The 10,238-nt window shown below is 40.7% G+C and overlaps 1 protein-coding gene across 1 annotated transcript; it reads right to left on the bottom strand.

Moving 5' to 3' along the window:
* Positions 1-4,778: 4,778 nt before the first annotated feature.
* Positions 4,779-8,365, bottom strand: LOC137297869 (microfibril-associated glycoprotein 4-like). Its single transcript, XM_067829839.1, has 4 exons — positions 8,072-8,365; positions 6,443-6,545; positions 5,571-5,883; positions 4,779-5,133 (listed from the first exon to the last, which is right to left on the bottom strand). Exons 1-4 carry the CDS (start codon positions 8,363-8,365, stop codon positions 4,779-4,781), a joined length of 1,065 nt encoding a protein of 354 aa, XP_067685940.1.
* Positions 8,366-10,238: the final 1,873 nt, after the last annotated feature.

Genomic DNA, 10,238 nt, shown 5'->3' with positions numbered 1-10,238 from the left:
ATATCCCTTCTTGAGTGTGTTCCTTATCAGTCATCCGTATATGATATCCCTCTTCTTGTGTTTCCGTATCAATTACATGTGTTATATGCCCTCGTGTGTGTGTACCATGCCAGTCACACATATATCATATCCCTCCTTTTGCGTTTCCGTATCAATTACATGTCCTATATCCCCTCTTGAGGGTGTACCATGTCAGTCACACATATATCATATCCCTCTTTTTTGTGTTTTCGTATCAATCACACACGTCTCATATCCCTTCTTGAGTGTGTTCCTTATCAGTCATCCGTATATGATATCCCTCTTCTTGTGTTTCCGTATCAATTACATGTGTTATATCCCCTCGTGTGTGTACCATGTCAGTCACACATATATCATATCCCTCCTTTTGCGTTTCCGTATCAATTACATGTCCTATATCCCCTCTTGAGGGTGTACCATGCCAGTCACACATATATATCATATCCCCCCTTTTGTGTTTCCGTAACAGTTGCATGTGTTATATCCCCTCTTGTGTATTTTCCTTATCCCTTATCAGTCACACGCATATCATATCCCCGTCTTGTGCTTCCATATCAGTTTCATGTCTTATATCCCCTCTTGTGTGTGTACCATATCAGTCACACGTATATCATATCTCTCCGTTTGTGTTTCCTCATCAAGTACATGTCCTATATCCCCTCCTGTGTGTGTTTCTTATCAGTCACACGTGTATCATATCCCTCTCCTAGTTTCTACTTATACATTGCTTCGATTTTGAATCTTCCTCCACATTACCCGAGTGTATTGAAAGTAACATCGACGTGTCAGAACACCACCAAACACAGAAGTTGCAAAATTAGCAGTTGCCATCTCGAAGTCTGTCTAGAACACATCAGGTTTCAAGCTGAATTGGTGAGTCTCGACTTGTTTTGTTTTGATAAGCTGGAATACTGTACTGTACGCGTTCTGGCTCGTCTGGCAGGATGCAATACACGAGAAGATACACGTGGCCCTGGATCTCTGCATCTAGGGTGTAGATTTGTGCAAACAAGCGTGATGACGAATAGAATGTTCCATTGGCATAAATGATGTCTGCATCACAGAGATGTTCTAATTTTGATGTTGTGGGAAAATATCAAAATTCGCTTTTTATCCCTTTGGTCAACTATCAGGAAGCGGTCTCCTGCATCTGTAGTTGTCCAGTCCCCCTGTAGTCGAAAGCCAACTTGTGTCTTTGGCAGTTAGGGTAGCTTCTTGCAACACTCTCTGTACATAGATGTCACCACTGTGTCGAAGTCGGGGATATATGTCTTCATTGTGTCGAAGTGGGGGATATATGTCCAGTGTGGAAGTGGGGGATATATCTTCTCATTGTGTCGAAGTGGGTATATATGTCCTCATTGTGTCGAAGTAGGAGATATATGTCCCCATTGTGTTGACGTGGGGGATATATGTTCTCATTGTGTCGAAGTGGGGATATATGCCCCCTCTCTAAATCTAAAACATTTCAGGACACTGTTTATCAGACCTCCCTCCATACAAATCGACCACGATTGAGGAAGTGCTTTGTTGGTTGGTTGAATGGGTGGTTGGTCGGTTAACGTCACAATTAGTGATCCTACTGCAATCTAACCTGGATCAGACTATCCAGTGACTGAAATTGTGAGGATAAATCTACGCACGAGTGATACAATAATATGCTATCATGTAAGGGAGTTTTAGATTAACGGTAAAGTGTTACACATACCTAATTTGGAATTATACTTTCTCAGAAAAAGAGAGGCAGTGGGGTGGCCTAGTGGGTAAAGCGTTCGCTCGTCACACCGAAGATCCGGGTTCGATTCCCCACATGCGTACATTGTGTGAATCCCATTTCTGGATTCCCCTCCGTGCTATTGCTGGAATATGGCTGAAAGCGGTGTAAAAACAAACTTGCTCACCCGTAATCACGCATTCTACTTCTACTAGACTACCTAGTCGCCACCACCCGTAATAAAACTGCATTTACTATAGTCTGTTTACAAACCAATAATAGCGATTTGAATCTATGATTGATTGTTAAACATCTTTTAACCTAAGATGAATAAAATTCTGATATTTAAACATTCATTTGGCAAAGAATACTAGTAATTGTGAGGATTCGCATCCGTAATTTCACTTTATTTTATTTACGTTTTTGTTTAAAATGAAATTCATCGGTACATTTACACTGCAAACAGACTGCAGACGATATCTCAGTGCCGATGAAACTTCATGACCAAACACGCACCAATTTGTATTCAGCATGCCACATATTCTCCATGTTAAACTATTTTTGTTCACATGAACATGGTTTCTTAACGAATCCTGTTCATGTACAAATTCATAAAATGAAAATGTTTGATGAATGTATCGAGTCAAAACGGGCAATGAAGGTAAACACCACAGCCAGTGTCTTTCGTACAAAGCTTCATTTCCAAAGGCCTTGTGGATCCGTAGGCCATGCTGAAAATGCGGTAACATTATAAAAACGGAGTCATTTGATAGTCAAATGAACGATCTTTATTAAAACTTAAATACTTCTAAACCAATTATATACTGAACAGCTAGAAAGGGGAACTATGGCTTTTTTTTCAAGTTTTTAAATAGAAGACCTAGAAATGCACTCTTATTTTCAGGGGATTTCATTTTTTCGAAAGCTGCGTTTCTTTTGCTGTTCAGTATATGTCATACAGCATACCAGAATTAATACAGGTCAGTGTTTCTAGGACAGAGGCATAATGTCAAACAGACATCCACTTGCACATATTTTAAAGAAACCAGATGTAGTTTCGGATTCATAGGCTTTATTTGCCGTTTCAGAGGAGAAGATGTGGCAGCTAACGATGAAGAGACGACTGACAGCACGCCACGACATATGTTCATATGATTTTTTATTCAGGAGAGCTGGAAACATAATGGGCAGATATACATTTTCTTTCATTCAATAATCCCGACGAATTCAAAATGCAGCTCTGGTTTTTGTTTTGACATCATTTTCAATGATTTTGCTCGTCATGATAATATGATGTAATATAGTTGCAGAGATGTGCTGCTTTTGTGAAACGTGTCTCTGGTTAAAATAAAACAAAATAATGTTAATCTGGACCCACGATCTGCACATCCTTACACGCTTAAGGGGCACAACTCTTCCGGTACTGACGTCCGGTGCAGCTTCAGCTGCTTTTTGCAAGCTTCAACCATGCAATGACATGTCAATAATCACAAACTGTCCACACCAAATCGTCATCACAAGACTATTGTGACTTTGATAGACAACAAACATCTAACATCGATGTACGGAAATATTCAGTGTCGATATTCACACAGAAATGTATTCTCTCGAAGGGTTTTATTGTGCCACAATCTAGAACACAATTGATCATCTACGTTGAAGATACTTACGGATATTTTCGTTCACGTAGATAATACACTACTTCTGCGTAGATGATACGTACGTCTACGTAGATGATATTTACGTCTACGTAGATGGTAATTACGTGTACGTAGAGGAAATTTACCTCTACGGAGATGATATTTACGTCTACTTAGATGATACTTACGTCTACGTAGATGGTATTTACGTCTACTTAGATGATACTTACGTCTACGTAGATGGTATTTACGTCTACTTAGATGATACTTACGTCTACGTAGATGGTATTTACGTCTACTTAGATGATACTTACGTCTACGTAGATGGTATTTACGTCTACTTAGATGATACTTACGTCTACGTAGATGGTATTTAGGTCTACTTAGATGATACATACGTCTACGTAGATGGTATTTACGTCTACTTAGATGATACTTACGTCTACGTAGATGGTATTTACGTCTACTTAGATGATACTTACGTCTACGTAGATGGTATTTACGTCTACTTAGATGATACTTACGTCTACGTAGATGGTATTTACGTCTACTTAGATGATACTTACGTCTACGTAGATGGTATTTAGGTCTACTTAGATGATACTTACGTCTACGTAGATGGTATTTACGTCTACTTAGATGATACTTACGTCTACGTAGATGGTATTTACGTCTACTTAGATGATACTTACGTCTACGTAGATGGTATTTAGGTCTACTTAGATGATACTTACGTCTACGTAGATGGTATTTACGTCTACTTAGATGATACTTACGTCTACGTAGATGGTATTTACGTCTACTTAGATGATACTTACGTCTACGTAGATGGTATTTACGTCTACTTAGATGATACTTACGTCTACGTAGATGGTATTTACGTCTACTTAGATGATACTTACGTCTACGTAGATGGTATTTACGTCTACTTAGATGATATTTACTTCTCCGTAGATGAAACCCTCATCAACTTAAACAATATTTTTCTCTGCATATATGATTATCAAACTCAATCGTGCGTATTCGTTCCTCAGACCATAATCTCTTTTGATGTTTTATCATATGGCAGTTCATAGTTGCATGTTTATATTGCGACTTTTCTGTACTTCTGTAATATAACTATCATCATTAAAATATAAGCAAGCTCAAATAAATTCAAGTATTTCCCACTTATAAGTAAAGTATAGCCTATTAGTTGAAAGCATCCTCTTCCCAGATCATACATATTACCTCGTTTCAGACTGTGGTACGACCATCCTTCTATAGTATCTCATCAGAGTACTAGTTAAATTACCATTATTGTGATTTAACTCGTGCTCGTAAATATTATAGCATATCGTCAGTGTATGAGTTGAATTACGTGTAACTGAAGTCGTACTCTGATAAGATACCAAGTTTTTTAACTACGGTCGTTTGAGAAAGAATTTAATTTGGAAAAGCGAGTAGTTACCAATTCCTGGGTACCAAAATGCTTCATTAGGGATGTTGAACAAGTACCCGTCATTGAACCTGATCAGGGGCCCTGTAGGGTTGCATTGCCCACACGCAGTGTACCACCACGACCCTTGGTGAACTGCGGCGCAGTTCCTTTCGGTGTCATCGTCATTGTCGACATCAAAGGTGCTGAATTTCCTCCCCTTCATGGGCGTTAAGCAGTCACCAATATCATGCGGAGGGGCTTTTGTCCATGTATAAGCGAAATTCATCTCATAGCCTGTTGATTCAGCACCAACTATGAATTTACTGTAAGTACGTTGTCTGTAAAGAATTGAAATTCAATTAGGCTTTCGTTAAGAGAATGTGTTATTAGAATTGAAACGAAGATTACACATTAGTGATCGCAGCTAAATATTTAACGAGGATGTATGTATAAAAGGGCAGGTGCACATACTACTTATTTATAAGGGTATTACCGGACATTCTTGTGTAACCCAAAGAACATAAGGGCAGATGGACGTAACACTGATTTATAAGGATATGTTTCAATGGAATTTTTGTGTGATCCGAAAAGCATAGAGCAGATGAACATAATACTTATTTGTAGGTATATTGGTCACTGTGCGTTCTTATGTGACCCGATCGTGAAAACGATAGGGTGATAGCAGATGGACATAACACTGATTTGTAGGGATATGGGTCACTTGTCAACATACAGCTGACCGCTGAACATCATCAGCCATGCGCATTATTCTGACCTGTAAGGATAGGTGTCTCCTGGCAACCGAGTGTGGACTTCCGCTTGGAGATTCTGTGGGTGCGCAGTGGTCAAATAGTGAATGTTGTCTAGGCCCAACCAGAACTCCCCTTTTAAATCTCCAAACCCTTTCTTGTAGGAGGTCCAGTTTCTTGAGAAGTCCAGGGATCCTGCGAGTCGTACCATAAAATATGTTCTGGTTCCCCAAGGATCACTCTCACAGAGCACTTGGAAAGGCAGCGGAGACCCATGAGGCTGGATTGTTGCAACTTGGTCTGGGGGAAAGAACTCCCACTCCTCACCCTCAGCACAATCTGAATTGAAGGGGGTAGAAGTAAGTCTACGTAAGAAAGGTTTTACGCTCTTCTTAACACCCGGATTTTAATACGAAAACAAGGCTTAATTTAAATGGAAACTTATACCGGTCGATTGAAGATACTCGATTGGAGATTCAATCTGCCGTGGCTCTGTAGCATAATTGGAATATGACACCACAAGCAAACAAAACTTACACACTGCGAAGGCCATTTCCAAAATTAGGGTTTCGGTGAGACAAATGATGTTTGATTCCTGGACAGATGTTTACGACATAGTCGCTTAAGGGATTATCTTATAGTTCTTAGAGCACCCGTGAAGGTCCGGGTTAGAATATTGGCCTTCAGCAGCCCATGCTTGTCGTATGAGGCGATTAATGGTCTGCTGACACATGGCATCGGTTCCCAATTGCGCAGATCGATGCTCATGTTGCTGTTCACTGGATCGTCTGGTCCAGACTCGAGTATTTACAGACCGCCTCCATATAACTAAAATATTGCTGAGTGAGGCGTAAAACTAAACTCACACAAAGGTCTTGTAACATTTATATTTAGGTACCTGTCATCAGTCGTTCACAGCGATGTCCGACATAGCCACCAAAGCAAGAGCAGTTTCCACTTCCAGGTACAGGAACACCCCCGTTCAGACAAGAGAGATTTAGCTGAAAGAATGAGTGAGTTAAGGTCAACCCTGTTTTGAACTGAATTCACGTCGAGCCTTGCCGAGGGAGTCAGTCAGTGGCGAAACCCAGAGGGAATCCTAGTGAGGATCAGTATTGGATCAGAACTTAGGATTGCTGTTTTCAGGTGCATCAAAGGGAGGTAACAACGAACTGAAACGATGCGTTTACCCAAGTGGTGAATACCACAAGCATGCCATATTCATGAATCCTAGCCAAGGCAGATGTAGCATAAGAACTCTCGATTACTGGATTCTGCTGCGTCAAAGGGGCACAACTATGAATTACGATTTACACAGATGGGTCTCTGCATTGTTTTGAAGATAACTCCAATGGTAAAGAGGTATTCATATCTGCTTTGCTCTCTGAAAAGTTCAGTAAACAAATACGAGCATTGGGCAGTGTGTTTACTCCCCAGGGAAAAGCATAATTATACAAACATTTCTGCTTTGACATTTTATTTGATATCGGCATATCTAAACAAACGCACGGGAAAATCTAGAAAACAATACAAACAGTATTTGTTGGAAGTACCTAGAGGTATAAATTATTTCAGTAACCTTGGAAACGTCGACTGGTCCAAAAGATGGAACTTGTTTTTGTATTATTTTGTGGGTTTTTTTATGTATGTTTTTATATTTGCTGGCCATGGCCCCGTCCCACTGAGTGATTAGATTCTGTAATATAGGTTATCGGTTGTCAAAGTGACGAGGTCGCTTCTTGGGACGTGTCGAAGGCAATTTTGATAGCCGCATGAAGGAGTAGAAAACCTCAACAACCAATCAGATCAGCCCTCACGAACAACATTCCCCAGCCATCTAATCCAGTTTGACAAAAGTGAAGTCCTATCACCAAGATTAAGAAAGGTTTTGGAAGTCATAGAAATCCGTCACCACATATATAGTTTTGATCAACAGAGACCAAGGGTACAGCATACAATTTTGCAAATTCGAGAAAGAATCAATTTTACATTTACTTTACTAAAACTATTTGCAAGAAAATACAAGAATAGATCTTCGAACAACAGGGTCAAATATTGTCTTTTCAAACAAAAACAGAGCTGAGCTGTTGCAAATGACGGCCACATGACCAAATGGGTAATAACGAAAAAACGCCATTCTCACAAATTTCTTAACACGTTGACAGCTAACCACGAATATACTACAGGTTATCTCATTGCTACATCAGAGGTATTTTCACACAAATTTCATATGCTGGCAAAATAGTCACAGGAAGCAGTCGTCTCCCGATCACAAAAAACGCCAGGCAAATACTGTTACATTTGATAACACGAGTATACTCGTGATAAGCAGTCAACGTGTTAATTTACTAAGGTGCCCCAACGTTGTCTCTTTTAAGCTTTTGTTTTCGTACTGTTAAACTGGCATCAATGACAAAATTTTATAAAACTGAAGTTACTAATCGGAAGCAGGTTTCCTTTTATAAACAACACAGTTAAGAAAAGTCCATGCAATTTTGCTCACGGCACTATCGACTGTCGTACTTACATTATCGTACATCCGGTACGTTACGAACTCGTCACAGGTCTGTGACTGCTGTGGTGTGTTGAGCAGAATGCACGTGAAAGGTGCATCACGTGACAGCCGGAAAGACGCACACTGACCATGACTACTGCACGCTATAGCGCACTGGACAGGTGACTCAACGTGTTGCTCCGCAATCTTGAAGTCCGTGATGTTAGAAGCTAGGTTGCAGTGGAAAACTTCCTTGTACACAGCCGCCTTGAGGCACCCGTGGCAGATTCCCACCAAACACGCCACTGCTACGATCCCAAGAAACATGTCTGCAAATATATTCATACTAATAATTAGAAACTCTCTATACTTGCGCGCGCATATATCAAACGGTTGACAGAAGTTATGGACAAGGAGTGAATTTACATTTTCGTCGTGTTCCCCGATCTGTTTGCTTCTTGCTGTTTTTCCCTCGGGCATTGTCATAGTAAAGTCCCCCTCTTAATATTCACAGGAACTGCATTTGATCGTTTTGTCAAACTTTTTCGTAGCCATCGCTTTTTGCGGACGAAGAAAACAGATTTAGAGTTATCTCCCTCCCTTCGAGTTCCATTCGCAAAACATCGGTAATTTCCGTGCACCATGCGTCTTTTAATGTTATTCGAGTTGTGGCACGGTACCACCAAACGGGCACAACGAATGACCGTCCGCGCACCGGAAGACCTGGAGCCACTACAGGCGCTCAGGATCAATACATCCGGGTCCTTCATTTACGCGATCGGACCCTTACGGGTGAGGGGACTGCAACCAGGGTTTCAGCTCTTCGAAGAATATCCGGACAAACCATACGGAATAGGTTGCGTGACGTCGGTTGAGAGCCAAGAGACCTTACTTTGGCAACGTTTTTGGACGTCATCTTCGCGCGACACGTTTCCGGTGGTGCAAAACTGGAGGCGTTTTTGGTTTAACGACGAATCCAGGTTTCTGGTGCAAAGACGGGATGCAAGAAGCTAAGTGTGTAGACGTTTTCAAGTTACGTTCCAAACTGTGTACGTGAAGCGGATAGATTCGGTGTGGGAAGTACATTGATGGGGGCAGCCATATCCTATACTAATCGTACGGATCTTAACCACGTGCAGGGGAACTTGACGGTTGCCTAGACGATATTCTGCAATCCCATCTCCTACCAGTCATAGACGTCCAACATGAAATGTTTCAACAGGACAACGCTAGGCAGCATACTGCACGTGCAACAATGGATTTTCTGGCTAGCAACAGCGTTAATCTGCCAGCCTTCTCGTTCACCTGATCGTAACCCCATAGAACATCTTTGGGATGAGCTGGATCGACGTCTCGACGTCTCGACGGGAGCTAGCTGCATTTCTGCAGGAGGAGTGGAGAAGGATCCCCCAGGAGACTATGCAGCGCCTGATCCAGTCCATGTCAGAACTGTTATTCGTGTGCGTGGCGCACACAACACATACAGACATTTCAGTGGATCCTGGTCGAAAACGAGGCTGTCATATCCGCATCGCTGTCAATGATTCTATGCTCTGGTGTTTTAACATTATGGGTGTGAAATTTCATGTTCCTATGTGCATGCGTTCAACAGTTACACGCACATGAAGTATACAAATATCATAATCGGTTTCTGGCTTATGCGTTTCTTTTGGGGGACAGTATATATATACATATATGTTCTTTCGTACCCTATATTCATTTTCCAGCCTTAGACAGACTGTTTAGTTTACAACGTGATGTGCTCAGATTTGAAATACAGACACAGTAGAGGTGGTATTTCTTTAAGCCCATATTTCAGCAACAGATCTCTATACTTCCAGAACCATTAGCTGGGTTTTTTATCATATAAAACTGACGTGGAAATGCCGACTAAATGTACTTTAATATACAAAGTGTTTCATTAAGAAAAAAACGACTGAAAGATTTACGTGAAAAGTAATGTACAAAAGGTTTTGATATTTCCGTCATCAAAGTAGAAAACCTGAATGTATATCATCCAGAAATATCTTCGCATATAATTTCTCCATAGTGATTTTAAAAGCTCTTCTGAACTTCTTTATCGTTACTGTTCAGTCAATAGTTTATGCACTGACAGTAGAATATTACGTTAATTAAGCCTAGACATACATCCCTGAAATAACTCGGCAGACTACACCTAACAACGAAACTGAAGCACAGT

The sequence above is a fragment of the Haliotis asinina genome, chromosome 10 (assembly GCF_037392515.1).
Source record: "Haliotis asinina isolate JCU_RB_2024 chromosome 10, JCU_Hal_asi_v2, whole genome shotgun sequence".
NCBI lineage: Eukaryota > Metazoa > Mollusca > Gastropoda > Lepetellida > Haliotidae > Haliotis > Haliotis asinina.
This window is presented reverse-complemented; position numbering and strand designations above follow the sequence as displayed.

Excerpts from the sequence above, each read along its gene's own strand:
- LOC137297869 (XM_067829839.1), bottom strand. The coding sequence starts at position 8,365 with ATGTTTCTTGGGATCGTAGCAGTGGCGTGTTTGGTGGGAATCTGCCAC. Across the intron at positions 6,546-8,071 it reads CGTACCGGATGTACGATAAT|CTAAATCTCTCTTGTCTGAA; the intron begins GTAAGTACGACA and ends TCATTCTTTCAG. Across the intron at positions 5,884-6,442 it reads CTGTGAACGACTGATGACAG|ATTGTGCTGAGGGTGAGGAG; the intron begins GTACCTAAATAT and ends CCTTCAATTCAG.